The sequence below is a fragment of the Balaenoptera borealis genome, assembly GCF_965194805.1.
Source record: "Balaenoptera borealis genome assembly, chromosome: 3".
NCBI classification, from domain to species: domain Eukaryota; kingdom Metazoa; phylum Chordata; class Mammalia; order Artiodactyla; family Balaenopteridae; genus Balaenoptera; species Balaenoptera borealis.
The window spans coordinates 100,392,508-100,414,389 of NC_138866.1; the positions used below are offsets into that span (position 1 = coordinate 100,392,508).

The following is a 21,882-nucleotide window of genomic DNA, read 5'->3' on the forward strand; positions in this document are numbered from 1 at the left end:
GTTTGTCATTGAAATATTAAAAAAAATGCATTTAGACAAGAATTAAAATAATACTTCTTAAAGAGAGTCACATTTCACCGTGATGCAGTTCTTTTAGGCTTCGGCCATATTTGAGTTTGCAGTTTTTTAAAGATTTCTGGAGCAGAACTACAGCCTCATCCCTTTAATCCAGATCACTGTGAAAAGTATTAGTTCAAACCCTTTCTGTCCTTTGATGACTGTAGTTTCCCATGGAAGATTTTAGCCTCTTTTTAAAAGAGAAATTTGGTGTGTTTTGGTGTATTGTTGATTTTAGATGTAGTTTGCAAGGTCATGCTAATATTTTAGTGTTGCTTCCTTCGTTGGCTTCTATTTTTTTTCCTTCAGGAATTTAATTTTGCTTTTTAGAGCTAATATTTTAGTGTTGCTAAATATTTTAGTGTTGCTTCCTTCGTTGGCTTCTATTTTTTTTTCCTTCAGGAATTTAATTTTGCTTTTTAGAGCAGTGTTTCTCAAGTCTAACTGAACTTCATAAATAGAGAACCTTAAGAACGTATACATTATTGGCTCTAAAAAGTTGTTAGTTTTTTACTTACTAGGTTATACTTCATTGTAATAGTCTATTTTCAAAGACTGTAAGCTTTTGGAGGTCAGGGGCCATGTGTATCTGTTGAATTCACAACTTTCTTTAAAACCATGTGTGACAATAGTAGGTACTTTATTTATTAAGTAAAAAAAGAAAGTGGTAGAATTTGAATCCTGCTTAAAGTTGAAATTTTCTGGTAACTAAGCAGCTATATATAAACTTAAGCCAGAAGTGTCGCCATTCTTCCTTTCCTCAGAAACCACCTTAGCTTTCCCAGGATCCCACCAACATATTTGTAGCCCTAGCCCTCTCTGTCACCTGTGTCCCTCCCAGAGGAGGTGGTGCCAGCAGCTGTCCTGCAGGAGCAGCACAGTGAGAGTCTGTACGTGTACATCCCTGTATGTGAAAGGGACGCCAGCCTTTCAAGGCCTCAGCACTTGTGCTCTTCTGCGAGCCTGTTATGGCAGGTGCTTTGCCCAGATCTTTCTAAGAAAAGAGGGCCTGATGTTAGAACAAGGAAGATTTTGGCAGATGGAAGATGAGGGGAGCAGATGAAAACAGTTCCCTAGGCTGCTTTATGTCAACACCGAGCAGTTTGCACAGGCCTGTGTAATAGAGGACGAGGAGGCCGTGTTGAAGAAGGTGCGCTCTGACATGAAGCAGAGGTGAGAAACGGCATACAGCTTTGTGCTGGTAGCTCTCTAGACAAGCTGCCCGCCCTCCCCATGCTGCTCAGTCTGATCCAAACCAGATCTGCAGACATGGGTCTTAGGCATGAAATGAGAACAAGGACATTCCTGGAGTGAGGAATTGCATGAATAAAAGCTCAGATTTGGGAGTAAGCAAGTTATTTATATGCTGAAGACAGCCTGCAGATTTTGAGAACTGACTCTCATAACAGGATGCAGGATCCAGAATAAACTTTCAACAAGCACTTGCTATTTGAAGCTAACAGAATAAAAAAAACATTATTTCAGCGGATTCAGAGGGAATGCTGATAGAAGGCACTAAAATTACGCGGTAAGGAACTTAAGATTCCTTTGGACTTTATGTGGAGGCATTTGAGAGCCATTATAGGCCACTGAGTGCATGATTAAAATGATACTTCAAAAACACTATTCTTATTACTCTTCTAGAGATAGAGAAGAAATGAGATTAGTTAGGATTTATTGGCAATTGACTAATCATGAAGTATCGAGAACTTATATTAGTGGAGTGGACTTTGGAAAGAAATTGCCAAAGAATTGTTAATAGGGCTGAATGTATTAGTCCTTCATCCACAGGATGAACTGAAGAATTGCTGAGGTAACAAGTGGGCACCAAGTGAGGAAGAGGGGTCGGAAGTGCTCTTTGCCCGCCTCCCTCTGCTGTGCTGTGTCACGGCAATGGCAGCCGGCCCTCCATCCACCCTCAGCTGGATTTGTTTTTTAGCCCTGCACTTTGATCTCTGCCTGTAGATCAAGGTGGCAAGCCTAAAGACCGTCTTCTTACTTGCATTCTAGTATGCGGTAACTGGACAGAGATATTGGAGCACAAGACTTGAAACTTGTACAGCATCTCTGGGGCATATAATTTTTCTTCACCTTGCAAACGGGGCTACATCAGAGCTTTAGTGTTCTGATTTTGATACTGTCTTTCCCTCTCTCATTGTTTTCTTAGTCTCAACTTTACATTGAAATAATCCTACCTACTCGCCATCTCTTCAGCTAAGGAGTATCACGGCTATAACAGCAAAGAGGTTATATGGTGTACGTGCAATATTCGATTGAACTTTGTCTCACGTTACTATCTTTGCACTAGCTAACTACATAATTAATTTTCTATACTTTTTTTGTTTGTTCCATCTGTCCTATTGATCTTGTTTATAATGTGCATTTTTTAAATAACATGCTTTTTAACATCTGAAATGGTCTGCCAATAACATCCAAACACTACTGCAATTCAAAATTTTCTTGGAAATGTTCTACCCTAAAGAATTATGTGCTTTTCCTTTCAGATATATCCATGTTCTTCAGAGATCCATATACATGAATTAAGTTTGTATTTGAGGACTTAATTCTCCATTTGATTTCTTCCCCTAATATTTCAGTAAATATGTGAAACTTGTTCATTAACATGGACTGAAATTAGAGTTGGGGTGCACCTAGTTAAATAAGTATAAAAATGTTCATGGGGACCTGACACTTCAGTCCTCCTGGTTTTTATTTTCTGGACAAGCTTTTATGTGCATCACTTGACTGTCCAGTCTCATCTCTGTAAGGTCAGTGAGCAGAAGCCAGCAGTCAGAACAGCATGAGAGCAGAATTCGTAGCCTGACCAGGAGGCCAGTGCACCTGTTAGCTTTTCATTCCTCTGTTAAAACAGCCAATTCAGGCTGAACAAAGACAGGTGTCTTCCTACTTGCTTCCATAGAAGAGAGTATAGAAATTAATAGACCAACAGTGTAACTTAAACAGAGGAACTTACTTACTGGTTAGAGTATCAAAACCAATTATGTATACATGCAAATCCTCTAACTTTATGAAAGCTAAATTGACTTTCCTCATCCCGAAAAGATGGCTGACCTCAGGACCATCCCGTGACCCCACTGTGGTGGGTGGCGAGGCTGAGTACCCTTCACTGAATGTTTCCTATATTAACACGACACTAAGCAGACTTTACTCGCACAGCCGTGAGGTACAGGTCTCATTATCCCCTGTTACAGAGGATGACTTGGGGCTCAGAGAGGTTACCTTGCTTGCCAAAGAGCAAACCAAAAAAACGAACAGATTCCCACTCTTGCTGACTCCAGAACCTGTGCTCGTTGTCCTCTCTGGATAGGAGTTGCCACAATGCTGAGGAGCCCTGACCTGGTGGCTCTCAGCAGATATTCTCTGGTAGCTGACAGGTGAGAGTGAAGGTAGCAAGACCCTGACGCTGAAGACTTTGCCCTGCTGCTAGTGAGCACAGCCAAGTGGCTCAGGGTCAGCAGCCCGGGAGGAGGCTGGGGGTCCTCAGATGTGCACCTTTGTTTACTCCATTAACTGGACTAGTTGACCAACCACTGTGGCTGCCCAAGTTTATGGTAGCCAGGTGTGACATCACCACATTACCAGGGTCTAAGATCTTCATTACTTTGCATTTGTTGTCTTCTCAGAGCCCTGAACTGGCTCATTTTGTAGGAGGTAAGTGAAGGAAAATTTGGAGAGCAGTAGCGGCAAGTCACTTACCTTTGAAACTGATAATACTATTTTTGGTATATGTTCTTGCACAAACTGAGGAAATAATCAGAAGAGCATGCAAATAGTTACGTTTAATACTTTCTAATCCCAGCTGCCTGAATGTCATTTCAAAATTTAATACAGTAAGTTATTAATCATTTTTTAATGGAGGTATAAATTTTAATACAAAAATGAGACAGGCACAGTGACTTGAAGGTGACTGCTGACCATTCTGTTGTAGATTTCTAATGTTACTGCTGTGTAAGCGCAGCTGAGCTTAGCCCCTCAGTTCTTAACAGGTAAGTAAGTAACCATGGTGAAGGATGTGAGTTTTTTATTTTAATGGCCATCTGAACTGCAAATGGACAATTCATTTTTGTACAACTCTAACTGGATCACACAGAAACTTGTCACAAGCAAATTAACATTGTACAAACTAACAGGGATTTCTAACATTTTTCTCATAGTTCGCAAGAGACGAGTTGAAGGAGACCACCAGTAAGTCTGCCAACATATAATCTTTGGAAGACTTCGAAAGTTTGCCAAGGGCCCGTGTTGTGATATCAGATGTAAAATTTTCCTCGGGAGAAGGGAAAAGACTGGAAATTCTTTTTTTTTTTTTAACTACATGTATCTTTTACCTAGTTTAAGTTGTTACCAGTTTCAAATTGTAAATCACTAGTAGGTGATATTTTGTATTCTAAAGTATTATTTCTACTTTCTGCTAAAATCAATTTTAATTTAGCTTAATTAAATGGTTTATGATGAGTCTTGGGTTAAAAAAATACAATTATAAAAAAGTTTAGGAAGTCATTTATGTGGAATAATATGAACATTCTAAGGACCAATCTTTTTTTAAGTCAAAAAGGGACACTGCTGATGTCAGAATTGTTGTTGCACCTCTTAGGTACAAGGAACTTCAAAGCTTTCCTTATTCCATGGCAAGGAAGCTTTTCCAAGTTTCATAACACATGAACTTGGCAAGAGTATGCTTTTTGCTTCTATCAAGAAAGCGAAATGCCAGCATTTTAAAACAGATGACTCAAAACCTGGTCATCTGTTTTGGAGTCAAAGCAGATCTCTAGGAGAGGAAGCAGTCGTCCCCTGTGCACTCCACGGCACTGCGCCTGTCCAAGGTGTCTCAGCAACACCTACAGTTTTTTTTCAACAAAGTCATCAGCTTGACCAGGTTACACACTTCGTTTAAAAGTATAGTTAGGTCTAAATTCGTTACCGTTTTTCATTGTAATAATGTGGGCATTGTTAAATTTTTGTGAAAGCTCATAGTTAAAAACAAAGCATCTGAGTAGGAAAGCTTATTTTTTCTTCCCTGTAAAAGGCATACAGCCAACTCTCAGTTATTTAGGGTAAAAGAAAAAAGAAAGCTGTTGTTAAACAAACACATGAAATCAAAGTTAATAAATGGTGGAGCTTAAGTCAGAGGAGCATGCAAAACAGTCCTTTAAATTGACGCTTACTGACGGTAAATTAGAAACTGGCCTGGGTATAAATTAAGGAGCTGCACAGGATAGTGAGACGTTCCTATATGCAACACAGAATTGTCTGAATGGTATATAATCACCACTCACTACAGATTTTCCCAACCAATAAGGAAAATGGCTGTTCTTGATAAATCTAACTTTCATTATCTGTTTCCTTTCATCTTGTACTTTTTGGTCTACGTTGTATAAAAGCAATTTCTCATAACACACGTTGTCTTCCTATCATTCAAAGTATTAAGGTGAACAGTTAAACGGTGGTCCTGTGGTGGGAAGACTACTCCAGATCCAATAGTATGATAGACAATTTGGGCCTGCATTCATGTCTTATTTCAGGGCAGCCCCGGAGCAGGAGATGGCAGAGGCGATACAGCTGCAGACGACAGGGGCAAAGGAGTCTGAGCAGTCCTGGCCTCGACAATTCAGGCCTGGGTGTATCACTTACAGGGAGATTTTTCTAAAGGAGGAATCTCCTTCCAGAATAGGGGAGAGGTCTATTGTTAATTTTTTTAAACTTCTTGAAATTGAATTATAAAATGTCTGCTCCTGTCTGCTCCTTTGTCTTGGGTTGGACAGTTTATCTAATGAGCTAGGCAGCTCCTTGCATGCTACAGTAATAAGCCTTCTTAACAGGCAAAAGCTTTCCTCATGAGGATTGAGTGTGTGTTTTTTTGGAATCACTATCCATTGTTTGAAAGGGGCCAAAGAGTGACTTTGCACTGTACTGCTATTCCCTTTCAGTTATAGGGTGCTGGAGGTTTTCCCAAGTTAGCAAGTCAAGCTCACTCTCGCTCGCTCTCTCCCTCTTTCCTTTCATAAATGACTTTGGAAATGCACTTGGTTTCAGAGACTGCACAGCTCCAGCAGGGTGGGGAGTCAGCATGGAGCAGCTGTACAGAGCTACCAGTACACTTTTAGCAAGGCTTCCTTGCTTGTCTTGCCCTGTAAGTCAGTCAGTAAATTGCTAGGTATGTTACCCTTTCCTCCCCAAAGTTTGTTTTTAAATATAGGTAGGTAGGCCCCACCTAAAATTGTGTGTTATGCTTGGGGCAATATCTTTTCCACTTATTATTTATCAAAGTATGAAGAAGTTGAGTGTTTTCCTTGTACCATTCCAGTTCTGAGCTACAATAGTTCATTATATAATTGAAGAAAAGATTTCTTAATAGATAAGGGTGAACATTCATCTGATTAAATGCAGAAAATCTTTCAAGAATTGTAATTACAAGGGAGAAAACTGATGTTTACTTTGATCTTTAAGAATCTGGCACCTCTTACCCTTTTAGTAACTTTCAGTATTTCTGTATTTCTCTAAAATTTTTTATAACAGATTGGAGTTGTGAAATATACTCTTGATTTTTAAACCAAAGATTTTCTAAGACTTTAAGTTTTTGTAGTGTAACCAATATAAACTTATCTGGTTATCTAAGCAAAGACTATTCTTTGCATTTTTAAATTGCTGTTTTTTAAAAAGCTTTTAATTTCCCATTTTATAAAATTTTATATTCATATTGGAAGTTCTAATTTTTCCAGTTTGTCTACATGAAATTGTATGTATTAAAAAATCAATATTAATAATATTGATATTATTAAAATGGATTTTGGTGCTGTATACTTGTAGCTAAAGCCTAGTAGAAGTCTAATTCATAGGTGAAATACATTTTCTAAGGGTGCGGTGCCTGTTGTTTAAAAGACCAAATAAACATTTTGTGTTTAAAAAATTAGCAGATTGTTGGAGATTTTAAGGAGAATTATATCTTGATTGTTAAATTGCAGATTCTCGTTATTTGAATGAAATAATCCACATACTTGCTTTGTGCAGTAGTTGTCCTCTGTGAAAAGTTACATGTATAGAGCTTTGTATATTGTTTTTCCGTTGACAGCATCTGATATTTTTTCATTTAAAAAGGGGAGTCCATGGTATACTGAAACTTATAAAAGAAAAAATGTTTTGATAAAATGTTAGTCATGTTCTATTGTACATTATATTTAACCCTTGCTACCATTAAAATAAGATTAAATAATTCATGAGGTTTCATAAAATCTTTAAATTTTCCCTCTGTGGTCCCAGGACTGCCTCACTTTTTCCTTATAAAATCAGGAATCACTGTTACCTCCCAGCAGATACAAGGATCATTGTTTTTCTAGAATCCATAGCAATTTCCGTTCTCTGTAAGTTCGGTAATGTCCAGTTTTGCTCTTCATTTCAAATGCCACTTCACTTAAAAAATTGTTTTTCTAGTTTTATTGAGATAATTGACATATAACATTGTATTAGTTTAAGGTGTACAACATAATGATTCGATATATGCACATACTGCAAAATGATTACCACAATAAGTTTGGTTAACATCTATCACCTCATGTAGTTTTAAAAAATGCTTTTCCTTGTGAGGAGAACTTTTAAGATCTATTCTCTTAGCAACTTTCAAATATGTAATACAGTATTATTAACTGTCATAACTATGCTGTACATTACAGTCGTAGGACTTTTTCTTATAACTGGAAGTTTGTACCATTTGACCACCTTCACACATTTCACCCACTCCCCATGCCCCACCTCTGGCAACCACCACTCTGCTTGCTGTACCTATGAATTTAGTTTTTTTAGATTCTGATACGTGAGATCATACAGTATTTATTTGTCTTTCTCTCTGACTTATTTCATTTAGCATAATGAGCTCAGGACCACTCCATTTTCGAACAGTATTAACTAAAGACATGGCACCCACAAGAACCAAACAAATTGGATGTGTCAGAGCACCTCCTATCAAGGGGCGTGACTTCTTCAGTCTAAACATCTATAGAACCATCTTTTCCATCAGCTCCCACTGAACATTAATGTTTCTAGCTACTTCTCAGTCAAAGGAATTCTTCACAAATTTTTAAATTGAGAAAATTGTATTTACAATAAGCAAAGATTTTTATATTATGTCATTTTAATGTGGTCATTCTTTCTTATGTCATATTGATTTTTCTGCATTATAATTTAGTTCCATAAGTCTTTCCCTATAAAAACTGAAAAAATTGGAAATTTTTTTATAATAAAACATTTATAACAGTTTGTTAATGCTGAACTCTAACCTGCAGTCTGATCATTCAGAGGAGCCAATCTTGTAAACCATTACCAAGTATTTTAGACAGCCTTCATTGACATATAAAGACTTTTACTTAGGACATCTGCTCTAGTGGCTAGATAAGAATAGATTGTAACACCGTGAAACACCACCAGCCATGTTTTGTTAGCGTTGTTCAAGTTCGTACACTTTTAAGATAAACTCCCTTGGAGTCTGCATATGTGAGGCTTAACTCCCTTTTCTACAGACTATCAGTATGTTTTAAGTGCTGCAAAGCAATTAATAGGCCTAAAATTTTTCTGTCAGATATTGTAGTCCACTCATATAGTAAGGTTTAAGAACAAATTCTGGGTGCTTCTTGGTGGCTATGTATAGCAATTTTTAGGAGTTTAAATTTTACCTTAACTCACAAAAGAAAAAAAGTCTTTGATTCAGTTGTTTAAACTTTTTAGATTTGTCTGCTTAAGAATTGTAAAAAAATTGTGAAAAAAAATTACATGCATACATGTGCATTTACACACACACGTAGCATAAAAACCTCTGTAATTTTGAATAAATGCCCACATTTTTTTTCAGTCTTTTGGATGAATTATATTTGGTTTTAGTCATGTTTAAAAGCTTGAAAATTACCTTTATAACAGTGCATCATTCTTTGTCACATGAAATTGGGCATTTAAATACATTTTTTAACTCTAAAATACCAAAATGCTATAAATGCTTTACTTTTTCAATTTTTATAAATATAAAAACTGAATTTTATAATACTGATACTTAAATATTACAAAATATTCATATTATTATTATTGGCTCATAATAGCACAGTGAAGGTTCTTTTGAAAAATATGGACCATAGGCATTTAGAATTTACCACTTCATATTGGAATAAATAATTTCACTAAAGTTTATCAAATATACTGTAGACTTGGACTTTTTGGAAAATCCATTTAGTGCCTATGTTCTAATTCTAAAGTTCATTCCTTACACACCTCTTAAGAACAAGTTTATTAATTTCCCTGAGTTATTCTTTCCTACCCTATTAAGTTAAACCATATAAAACTGTCAATACGTGACCATTTATACCCATAAAAATAGTAAGTTCATATGGTTCAATCTCATACCATCAGTACTCCGTCTGGTCTGTCCATAAAATCAAATTGAGTTTTTTAAAAAAAAACTGAGTTGACAAATAAGAAACAGGGACCTATGATACAGTGCGTTCTGGGCCTGATGGGAGCCAATCCAGCTATTAAACTAGAGATTATTTTTGCAGTAAGACAAAGACATCTCTCATCAGTCACCTATATCCACCAACCAAAAGAGAAAATCAGCGCAACGTGTAATGGGTTTGAGGAAACTTTTAGGGATAAACATCAAATAACTGAATTTTGAAACTTAAGGAGTAACGAAATTCCCCTTGAATCTTTAGTGTTGGCTGGCCTTCCGAGGATGGCTGTCTGGCTTATGTTCACATACGGGAAGCCCTGATGCCTGTTGGAGGCTCGGGTGCTTGGGTTGTCAGGTAACTCCAGCTCCCGTGGGTCTGAGTGGACGTGGTGCCAGGAGCTGTGGCTGTGGGGAGACAGTGCCCTCACGCTCAGCCCAGTGGCACCCTGCTCCAAGCACCAAACAATGGGAGGGTCCAAAATCCCCAAATATCTTTTGGCCTTCAAATATTAAGCTTTCCACCATGTCTACGAGGGTTGAGGGCCTCTAGGCTCAGCCCAACTGCCCTGCCCCAGTCCTGTTGCTGAATTAGCAGAGCCTCAAGGCCAGCCCCTATAAAGAACAGCTGACCTAATCTACAGATTTAATGTGATCCCTTTCAAATTACCCATGACATTTTTCACAGAACTAGAACAAATAATCCTGAAATTTATATGAAACCATAAAAGACCCATAATTGCCAAAGCAGTCCTGAGGGGAAAGAACAAAGCAGGAGGCATAACCCTCCCAGGCTTCAGACAATACTACAAAGCTACAGTAATCAAAACAGTGTGGTACTGGCACAAAAACAGACATACATATCAGTGGAACAGAATAGAGAGCCCAGAAAAAAACCTACACACCTATGGTCAATTAGTCTTTGACAAAATAGGCAAGAATATAAAATGGGAAAAAGATGGTCTCTTCAACAAGTGGTTCTGGGAAAGTTGGACAGCTGCATGTAAATCAATGAAGTTAAAACACACCCTCACACCATGCACAAAAATAAACTCAAAATGGCTTAAAGACTTAAACATGAGATATGACACCATAAAACTCATAGAAGAGATCACAGGCAAAACATTCTCTGACATAAATCATACCAATGTTTTCTTAGGTCAGGCTCCCAGGGCAACAGAAATTAAAAACAAAAATAGACAAATGGGACCTAATCAAACTTAAAGCTTTTGCACAGAAAAGGAAACCATAAACAAAACAAAAAGACTATGGGCTGGGAGAAAATGTTTGCAAATGATGTGACCAACAAGGGCTTAATTTCCAAAATATACAAACAGCTCATACAACTCAACAACAACAACAAAAAAAAACACAACCCAATCGGAAAGTGGGCAGAAGACCTAAATAGACATTTCTCCAAAGAAGACATACAGATGGCCAAGAGGCACATGAAAAGATGCTCAACATCACTAATTATTAGAGAAATGCAAATCCAAACTACAGTGAGGTACCACATTACACCAGTCAGAATGGCCATCATTAAAAAGTCTACAAACAACAAATGCTGGAAAGGGTGTGGAGAAAAGGGAACCCTCCTACACTATTGGTGGGAATGTAAATTGGTGCAGCCACTATGGAAAACAGTTTGGAGTTTCCTCAAAAAACTAAAAATAGAGTTGATGTATGATCCAGCAATCTCACTCCTGGGCATATACCCAGATGAAACTAATTCGAAAAGATACATGCACCCCTATGTTCATAGCAGCGCTATTCACAATAGCCAAGACATGGAAAAACCTAAATGAATGAATGGATAAAGAAGATATACAATGGAGTATTACTCAGCCATCAGGAAGAATGAAATAATGCCATTTGCCGCTCAACAGACTTGAGGTTGCCAAGGGGTTTGGAGGGATAGGAGAGGGAAGGAATGGGAGTTTGGGATTAGCAGAGGCAAACTATTATATATAGGATGGATAAAAAACAAGATCCTACTGTGTAGCACAGGGAATTATATTCAATATCCTGTGACAAACCATAATGGAAAAGAATGTGAAAAAGTATATATATATACATATGTATAAGTGAGTCACTTTGCTGTACAGAAGAAATTAACACAACATTGTATATCAACTTTACTTCAATAAAATTTAAAAAAAAAAAAAGAATAGCCGACTTTATGACTGAACTGTGCTAGTACCTCTCAGCGTTCTGGATGAGTCTCTAAATGGCCTTTCTGGAGCGGGTGCTAATTATGTCTGTGTTTACTACACAACTATGAAATTATACTTTAAAAATATAAAAGGGAGGGAAATATAATGTATATCCAGGTTTTCTGCGTGGTAAGATGATGGGCCATTTTCCTTTTCTTTGACCATTTCTATTTAACAAAAGACTTCTAAAAAAACGTATCTAATTAGTATTCAACTCTCAGAGGTAGAGGAATATAAACATTAAATCATGAAGAATTTACATGGTCAAGTCCAAACCCCACCAAGTTGAGCAAACTAACTTCAGAGAAGTTGAATAACTTCCCCAAGATAATATCATTGGTTTGGTCATTCAATAAATACTTTTTATGCACCTGTTATGTTCCAGCTACTGCACTAGTCACAAAGCTAGAAGTCAAATCTAGTGTTTTGTTTCGCACTGCTCTTTTTTCTCTAAACCTTTTGGTGACCATTTCTCTCCGGTATTTTGGGTGTCTTTCTCCATAAGGTCACTAATGTATCTGCTCAGCAGAGTGACTGCTGTGCACATAAGTTCCTAACCCTTGTCTCAAAAATGTTTTTGTTTTTGTTTTTAACTTAAAAAGCTTTGGACAGAGGTCTTAAGTTCTAACTCAGCTTCCACGTCTGTAAAATGAGAATAACAGCGGCTGCCCTTTGAGTTGTTCTGAGGATTAGAACTGGTAAGGCCCATGCAGCACTTGGCAAAGCACCGAGTCTCCAGCGAACCCTCCTGTGCTGTACCTGCTCGGACAAGGAAACCCAAGATCCGGAGCAAACAGTTACCAAAATAAACTTCTCATTTGGGAAGAATGTATTTTCTAAAGTCACAGACTCACTTCTGAACATTTTTAAACCACAACTAGGATTATGCAAAAGCAACTCAATTCCTCCCTTCAATCAAAACAAGTCATTTCATCATTGTTTTAAAACAAACGGTTGAAAACCATACTTACAGCAAGCACGCGTTTCATGCTTCAGTCATCCTCTTCTTCTTCGCCGCCTGCTTTCCTCTTTCTGGAGGGTTCACCTCCTGAACAGATATGAGAGAGAAGGTGTAAAATTTAATACTGAACGTTTCTGGAAATTTTGTCTTAAGTAGTTCTGAGCTCATGCGGGAGCTAGCCCTTCATGTTAGAACCCTACCCACCAGTGGCGACCTTGTCCACAAACACTGTCTCTACAGGTCAGACAAGGGGAGCCCGGGCTTCCCTGGGCAGCAGTCAGGGCTCAGGGACACCTCACTCTATCCTGACGGGGATTCTGCTCATTATTACTTGAAATATGTACCTCTGTTTCCTCAGTACTTCACTTTCTCCATCTAAAATTCAGTATTTTAAAGCCTGTCAATTTTTTTTTAAAAAGGACTGCTTGTGTTTTATGCTTTTTCAGTATGCTTTCCAAGTTTTAAATGTATTTTTTTCACATGAAAAATTAGTGCTTCCATTACACAGTCAGGCCGATTTCTATCACTGAGATGTTTCCTCTGATCTGTAACTCCAAACCCATAGTGGAGCATGTTAAGTGTTCAGAAAACACTGGATGAATGAATATGGCACAATGGCAACAACATAGTGATTTGCTGGTGTAATTAAGACTTAAATTTTCTTTGCACTTGTGCTCTTATAAGTGGGAAAGGAAATAATTAAAGGAAAATAATTTTAACAACATGGAAAGGAACTAACCCTCCACTATCATCATACCCATGATGAAGGTGAGATGCCCCTTGCTCTACTGCACTCAGCTACTTCTAATTCTCTGGTCGAGCCCTGGTGTCTCAGCCACGTGTCTTTTCTCACAGGCCTCTCCGTCCTCTGGCATGCCCACCCTAACACTCTTCCTTCAGCACCCAGCAAGACAGCGCCTGCTCTGGGCAGTCTCCCAACGCGCACAGGTGTCAGGCCCTCCTCTGGGCCACGTCTAGGCTTATCACTGCATTCATCTCACTGAGTTACAGGGAGGTGTGTAGACATCTGTCTGTGCTCCAGGGCTGTGAGCTCCTCTTCATTCCAGGAGTTGACTTGTGGCTACAGGGCAAACCCCTTCAGATTGAATAAATTTGGTTTTACCCCATCACTGGTGAGTTTCTTTGCTCTCGGCGATCTTTGAGCCTTATCTTCATCTGGTCCCTCATCACGCTCTGAAGAATAGGTTCTGGCCCTTTCCTCTGAAAGCAAAGGGACTTTAGATATGGGATTGACCTTCAAAGATGAAGACCCATTTATTCCTGAATTTTTCTACTCTTGAATATTGCTACTTCCCACCATATATCCCTTGAGGAGCCAACAATTTTTTAAAGTTTTCATGAAGAAGTATGTATTGCTTTCAAACATGCTTAAACGACTTAGATTGGAGAGGTTTTTTTCCCTCGGAGAGATTGTCTGATCATTTTTAAATACCCGAGGGGCTTCATGCACACATTTTAAAAAAAAATTTATTTTATATATTTTTTATTTTTGGCTGCGTTGGGTCTTCGTAGCTGCAAGCGGGCTTCCTCTAGTTGTGGTGAGCGGGGGCTACTCTTCGTTGTGGTGCACGGGCTTCTCATTGTGGTGGCTTCTCTTGTTGTGGAGCATGGGCTCTAGGCACACAGGCTTCAGTAGTTGTGGCGTGCGGGCTCAGTAGTTGTGGCTCACAAGCTCTAGAGTGCAGGCTCAGTAGTTGTGGCTCACGAGCTTAGTTGCTCCGCAGCATGTGGAATCTTTCCGGACCAGGGCTCAAACCCATGTCCCCTACATTGGCAGGCAGATTCTTAACCATTGCACCACCAGGGAAGCCCCACATTTTTTAAAACTACAAAGTTTAAACACTGGGTCCCTATACAAGCAGGAGAACTGCCTGTTACACATTTTCCTCCATAAGCACAAAAATTATTTGACTGATTTTCTTTATTATGGGGGTGCCTTATTTTCCCAGCCAAGCTTTTGTGTGGGAAAGTGGTCCTAGGGAAAACAAAATAAAAGGCCTTTGTACTGTTGTCCTAAGTGAATAACAGCAAGACAGTAAGAGCCCACCAGAGCATAATCGCTCCCATGGACCTGAGATGATGAACTGTGACCTCCTCTCCTGACTCACCTCGGCGTTCCCCTCGGCCATGGCTCTTGCTGGCTTCACCCTCCTCATCATTGCTGGGGCCCTGGTAGAGGGCACTTGGCCCCCGCTGGTTCTGCTTTTCCCGCAGATGGATGGTCTCCTGGTGAGTAGAAGCCCTCAAACGTTCTTCTTTCTGTAAAGAAGCAAATAAATTACTGAACTTTAAAAAAAAATGAACTCACTTAGTGCCCCCTTGAAACTACTTTACTGTAAAGAACAGGTAAATGCCTCGCCCAGGACAACGCCAGTTCCTGTGTCCTCAGGGTACAGTTCTCTCCATTTTACACCTCTGTTACCACACATGGTCATCATCTTGTTCAGTTCGAAGGCGTGAAGACAACACAGGGTGAAGAGGCAAAGCCTCCCTCCCTCACACCAATTGCCCCATCAGAACTGGCACCGGCACAGCCTAGGGAGCTGCAGCGTCCCCTGTGCTGCCAGGCAGAGCCCAGAGTGTGGCGACCAGCCTGAGGAACCTCGTTCATGCCCAGTGGATGCCTGAGGGAGGCGGGTTCTCTTCACCCCTGAGACAGACGTCTGACTTGCCCAGGCTCCACCAAACTACCGTGGTGCCCAGATATTCCAGTCTGGGGCCCTCAACCCAGAGAGCTCCCCACAGCTCCTGATGGCAGGATGGGGAGGTTCTGGTGGGGAGGGTCCCTGAGCCCCAAAGCAGAGCCTTCATTCCCTTCCATCTGCCTGGCTTCTACACATTGGGGTTCACTAGGCAGAGCCAGTGTCAACTGAGTCAGGAATGTCCTCTTGACCTTCCCACATCACCTCCTATCTGGCTAACACAGTTTAATGATATACATCAAGGGTTATATTTTTATATAAAGATTTTTTTTAATTAATTTATTTTTGACTACATTGGGTGTTCGTTGCTGCACGCGGGCTTTCTCTAGTTGTGGCGAGCAGGGGCTATTCTTCGTTGCGGTGTGTGGGCTTCTCATTGCGGTGGCTTCTCTTGTTGCACAGCATGGGCTCTAGGAGCGTGGGCTTCAGTAGTTGTGGCTTGTGGGCTCTAGAGCGCAGGCTCAGTAGTTGTGGTCCACGGGTTTACTTGTTCTGTGGCATGTGGGATCTTCCCGGACCAGGGATCGAACCCGTGTCCCCTACACTGGCAGGCAGATTCTTAACCACTGTGCCACCAGGGAAGCCCGGGTTATATTTTTATTTTATTTTTTTTATTTTTTATTTTTTTAAATTACACTATACTAGGTGTGCTTTATTTTATTTTTATTAATGGCTGTGTTGGATCTTCGTTTCTGTGCGAGGGCTTTCTCCAGTTGTGGCAAGCGGGGGCCACTCTTCATCACGGTGCGCGGGCCTCTCACTATCGCGCCCTCTCTTGTTGCGGAGCACAGGCTCCAGACGCGCAGGCTCAGTAATTGTGGCTCACGGGCCCATTTGCTCCGCGGCATGTGGGATCTTCCCAGACCACGGCCCGAACCCGTGTCCCCTGCATTGGCAGGCAGATTCCCAACCACTACGCCACCAGGGAAGCCCCCGGGTTATATTTTTAAATTACTAGTTTCCCTCTGAAATCTCATAGATTGGAGAGAGAACACCTGAGGGTCCGGATTGCTGTATCTCACCATCAGCCATTGACTATGACAATTACTGTGGTTAACCATATGCTTAGAAGGTTAAGCAGGCTCCCTGATAACCACAAGAAATAAAACGGCTGTGACAATAAGAAATGATGAATTAACATTCTGGAAAGCACAGTTCTTAATACCCCAAACAATCCCAGGATAAATTTCAGCCAACATACCTTAATCATCTCTCTGCGCTGGCATTCAGGATCACGACCAGCTATTGGTAAGATTCTAATCTTCTGTGTCCTCGAGCATCTATTAGCAAGTGGCAGGGTCATCTTTCTATGTGTGGCATAGTCTGTAGCCTGAGGTCTGCAGGAAACAGACAAAAACGTCTCACTGTTGACAAAGAATATTTGGAGGCAATCATACCAACAGCAAACACAGCTGCGGACAATGACACACCAGCCCCTGCGGCAGCCCTTTCCTCTGGCACATGCGCACACCAAGAGCATGCTCGCGATCGGCAGGCTTCCCAGGTAAACGTCCCTGAAGGGAAGGGACACGCTGACCAGCAGAGCAGCACAGACAGTCCAGGCCTCTTACCAGGTGCGTCAATCAATGTGAGTTAATAACCGGTCTTCTGGTTTGTATGGCGGGCTCATGTTGGTTTCCATAGCGTGAACTGGCTCCCTGAGGGACAGCAACTTGTTGCAAAGGTGAAAAATAGCATGGGAACCAGACCATGGACCTTGGTGAGCTGTACCTCAAAATCAGGTCAATCAGGACTGAGGCGGGCTTTGTGCACAGCCAACCTCTCTGCCCTGTTGCTCTTTAACTGCCAAGTAGCTGTAGGTCACTATGAATAGTTACCTGAAAGTGAGTTTGGACTTAAAGATGGCTTGTCCCTGCAGACCAGTGTCTTCCCTAATGAACAGGTGGTTGTGATTGCCCTGCATCGGGGCCTTGTAAACATCAAACACCTCATTGCCTAAATGCAGGGACAGGCTGGAAACAAGAAATAGTTCAGTTATTAGTGTGGATATTTAACAAATCCTACAGCTTCCATTCTACCCTGTTAGCTTTTCTTAAAATGCTGTGGAACTGCAGGATCCTGTCCCCATACTGAATTCATAAGAAAAACAAAGAAAAGATACTGGAAACAACTAACCTAACCTTTCAAAGTAAAAGGTCATAAAATCCATCTTCCTTTCAACTTCAAATATAATTGTTTTTATCATTTTCCCAATGTCTACCATTTCATTAGTAAAATAGAAACCATTTTTTTAAACATACAAATTTATAATGTCCAATAATCACAAATGGGCGCTAAGATTAGGCTTTCATCTCAATAAGGTAGATACTGTGAATTTGATCACATCTTGGGTCTATGACTAGAGTATCCCAGTGCTGCACTGTGATCTTAACCTTATTTATTTCTCCCAGGTTTCCCACGTAATGCCAGAGGCCTAGATCTTGTTAATTCTTTAATGAAAGATGATCCCAAAATACGGTCCTACGCAGAAAACTTCATTCATCCCAGGCCTCCCTCTGGGTATTTCCATACTCTTCAGGCATTTATGCTCACCTTCCATCGGACCACTTGACTATCCGAGCATTGCTTTCTTTAATTTCATTTCCTTCTTTGTCCCGGCGTATCCTCCATCGTATAGTATTTTCTATCTGTTTCAAAACACAAAGGCATTAGAAAACCAGCGTTACTAACTGCATGTTCTTTTTTCCTCAAGTGACTTATAATCATGTGCCAAGAATTCATAGATGGTAAGAGAATAAGCTCACCACAAAATAGTTGATTAGGCAACATGGAAACCTTCCTGCTACAGATACCTAGAGATACTGGTTGAAATCACCAGACATTTTGTTTTAATCTTCTCTGAGCTCCAGTTCATGGCAGTGGAAGCAAAATCTTTGGGGCCATATGAGGTAGGAGGTTACAACTGAGATCTCTGTCTATTGCAGCCCAACTTGAAGGCTATGAACCCAGAGAAAGAAGGACTAAAAAAGGACCCATTCGCCTAGTAAGACAGGGAAGCTCTGAGTATTAATTAAAAAAAAAAAAAAAGAATATACAATTAAGTAATAAACAACAGATTAAAACCTGAGACTTTTGCTTTACCCTATCCTTATTGTGGGGAACTCCAAATTACAAAAGTAGCATAAAAATGGATCCCGCCATGGCTACCACTGCGGCCTCTGGCAGAAGCTCATTCAAAACCCGGTTAAAGGCAACGCCATCCCTGTGAGAGCAATGGTAGGGTTTTGCCATCCAGGCCTTCTCGAGGGGAACCACCTAATGGCAAGGCCTATTTTCTGTGCATAATCTGAATTGCCATAAAGAGTCTGAGATACTCTTATTGTGGGAAGCTGCTTGGATCTATCCACAATAAAATGTGGAGGCAGTTCTGTATACCTAGCTACATTATTATTTATCCTGAAGGAAATAGCTAACAATTTTCAAGAATTTTTATCTTTACTTCTGTCGAAAAATTACAACTGCAAAAGAAAGGTTAAAAAAGTGACAATTCTACACGGATTTTTTTAAAAAGGATATATACCTTCCCCTCTAAAAATGTTCTGAAAAGATATTTAATTCCTTGTTCTAAGCAGTTATTTATTGATTGTTTATGACAATAAACATAAAGATCATTTTATAAGCTGGTCTCAAATTGTTACCCCTGTGTTTTACTTTATAAAAGGAAAAACTCAAAAAAAACAAAAAACCAAAACACAGGAATAAAGTGTGAAATGGTACCTTTAATTTTAACCTGGTTCTATCTTCTTCATCAAGCACTTCCTCATCTTCAAATTCATCTTCATAATACTGAGGATGAAAAGGCCTAAAAGGTGTTTTTTAATGTAGTATTAGCCATCTTTAGTATTGAATATAATTAATGTATAAAATAATAATCTTTACAACATGCACTAATATGTTAAAAAAATCACAGTAGACAAATAACTTCATGTAAAACTTCAAAAAGTAGGCAAATTACTGTACTTTCTTGAAATTTGATTTTAAAACATATTACCTGAAATAAAATCCAAATGTGACTTATAGTTCAAAGTTTTTAAATTATATTTTTGTTCAGTAACATATGCCCTCTAAAGTGTAGGTGACACATGATCTATCTTTTCATATTTTTTAAGAAAAGTGTCATGTTTAATTGCATAAGAGCTTGCAATAGTGCACCATCGTGAATAATACTCATCAACACTATTTTGTTGTCTAAAATTGTGGTCGTTTCTAGATTCACAAAGGCTTTTGCATTGAACATTTGTGATTTCTCTAGCAAACTTTCTCACTCTCATTTTCCAATTTTTCAGCTTTATGATAGTGAAAAATACCTTCATCAGCTATGTCTGTTCATTTATAAGAAAGTGCCAAAATGCTAGAAGAATTATTAGCATTAAAACTTTCTCACACCAGTAATTCATCATTTTCTACCACAGCACATTCTAAATTTATTTTTTCAGAGTTACATGAGAAATCTCCCACCTCTGTGATTAGCCAACTCATTATAAATGAGAAAAACATTTACATTCCACATATTTTTACACAATATCTTGGGGAAAAAAAAAACTTTAATCAGTCCTCTTACTTGGGTTCTATGCTGAGAAATTTGGGTAGTTTAACAAAGTACAATTCATTTCCTAAATCAGAGTTGATGCTGGGAATTTCTACTTCTATTTTGGTTTCAGATATTGGCTCTTCCTCCTGCTGGTCCTGAGGCACTCCACGTCCATCCTAAGAGAGAATCAGAATGTGAGAGCCTGAGTTGACATTAGAAAGGCTCTAGCTCTCCTTCTGCACTAGGCAGATGCAGGTGTGACCAGAAGTAAACTTGGACGCCCCTTCAGAGATAAAGCAGTTGGCAACCCCTCCAGGCCTCTCCTTAAAATTTCATCCTCTCCCCACCCCCCCAAAAAAACCACCATGCAAAACAAGACCTGTTAGCCTGCATTACCAGAAAAAATGTTGACCTATCTAGTTTGCATAAGATATTTAGCAACAGGTGTGTGAAATTATGCAACCCCTCAATGCTAGGTAACTATTAAAATCAGAGAAGAATGTCAAATAGTACACACTTCTTGGCACAGGTTTAAATAAGAACAACTTTTAAATCAAAGGTTTTCAAATTATGCATCCTCACAGTCTAGCCCCTAAAGTTTGGCATCAAATTCATTCTGAGCAATTCCTTCTATTCTCTTTAATATCCAGAAATTCCCAACATAGCTAAGAAAGTCACCCATTCGTCAGATGTTTCAGACTGCTATTCATTATCCATGTCCTCTCCCTACATGACCCATCAGCCTCTGAAACGTTTTTCTTAACTTTGAACAATGGGCCCAGTTGAGATTTGTAACTGTACTTACAGTAACAGGCTGTCCTGAAATGGGTGGTTTATTGTCCCCGTCACTCTCTGAAGAAATGTCATCTATGTCTCCAAACAGATCCATGGTCCCACTATAATCTTCAACGTTGGGGGGAAAATGCACAGTATTAATTTCTCTCACTGAAGTTCTTCACACAGTTCTTAGCCCATCACTTCAACATATTCCCAAGATTCATAAACCAAACCTCCACTAAACCATGATCAGACTGACTCCCTGAGCCTGGCCCTCAGAAGCCTCACAAGAGTGTCTACAGGGAAGGAAAACAGCAAAGTTAGTTGGTGGAAGGCCAAGCTGCTGTGATAGCCAGATTTCAAGGTGGATCCCAGGGATCCCTGCCTCTGGTATTCTTGCCCTTGTGTGGTCCCCTCCCACAGGTATCATGGTTGGTCTATGTGATCAATAGAATACAGCCTCACTTCCAAGTCTCTGCATGACATTGTGGCTTTTCTGCCTTGCTCTTTCTCCCTTGGGTCACTTGCTCTAGAGGAAGCCAGCTGCTGTGATATGAAGACACTCAAACTGCTGTGGAGAGGCTCATGCAGTGACAAACTGAGGCCTCCTGCCAAGAGCCACGTGAGTGAACCATCTCGGAAACAGATCCCTCAGCCCCAGCCAGGCAAGCCTTTAAATAATACAGTCTCAGCCAACATCTTGATTGCAGCCTTGTGGGAGACCCTGAGCCAGTGCTAAACCACTCCTGACCCTTAGAAACGGTGAGATATATTAAATGTTTGTTGTTTTTAAGCTGGCGCTCTCAGGGAGTGTAGTTAGGGAAGGTGGGGGATGGTATGCAGGTCACACAAAATATGTCTACTCTGACACTCCTATCTCCCTGTCTTTGAATTCCCTCTGCACAAAGCCAGGGAAGCTTTGGTATCTCAACTTCATTAAATGAAGGCCACCACTGAGTTTTTTTTGGTGAACCCATCAAGTATAGAGCCATGTCCAGCTATATGTCCTAACACATCAAATCCAGAATATATCAATATAAGTGCACCCGTATCAGTAAATTTGGCCCAAGGTAGTTAGTGTTTTTCCTTCATCTCACATTCTTAGAATCCACGTCCACACACATTCCCCAGGCTTTTGCTCATATTTAATAGCA

At 39.9% G+C, this 21,882-nt stretch overlaps 2 protein-coding genes across 7 annotated transcripts in view; one reads left to right on the forward strand and one right to left on the reverse strand.

The window, feature by feature from the left end:
* The window catches only part of TMOD3 (tropomodulin 3), an 88,494-nt gene extending 81,204 nt beyond the window's left edge, over positions 1-7,290 (forward strand). For 2 of the 3 annotated variants that reach the window (XM_082387878.1, XM_082387879.1), the window contains one exon: positions 4,233-7,290. In XM_082387878.1, coding sequence (XP_082244004.1) covers positions 4,233-4,267 — 35 coding nt within the window. In that variant the 3' untranslated portion in view covers positions 4,268-7,290. Of the gene's footprint in view, positions 1-2,224; positions 2,314-4,232 lie in introns of all 3 variants that reach the window. The other variant, XR_014243377.1, reaches the window with a different exon arrangement.
* Positions 4,358-21,212, reverse strand: LOC309626739 (RNA polymerase-associated protein LEO1-like). 4 transcript variants are annotated; one of them, XM_082387884.1, is made up of 11 exons: positions 21,194-21,212; positions 20,757-20,854; positions 19,982-20,127; positions 19,138-19,222; positions 17,953-18,047; positions 17,238-17,372; positions 16,601-16,736; positions 14,806-14,956; positions 13,800-13,897; positions 12,687-12,763; positions 4,358-7,189 (listed from the first exon to the last, which is right to left on the reverse strand). In XM_082387884.1, exons 1-10 carry the CDS (start codon positions 21,207-21,209, stop codon positions 12,701-12,703), a joined length of 1,023 nt encoding a protein of 340 aa, XP_082244010.1. In that variant the 5' UTR covers positions 21,210-21,212; the 3' UTR covers positions 4,358-7,189; positions 12,687-12,700. The 4 variants fall into 4 exon arrangements, with proteins under 4 accessions (XP_082244010.1, XP_082244009.1, XP_082244012.1 ...); XM_082387883.1 differs by having other exon boundaries at positions 4,358-7,502; XM_082387886.1 differs by lacking the exon at positions 13,800-13,897.
* Between the last annotated feature and the right edge of the window lie 670 nt (positions 21,213-21,882).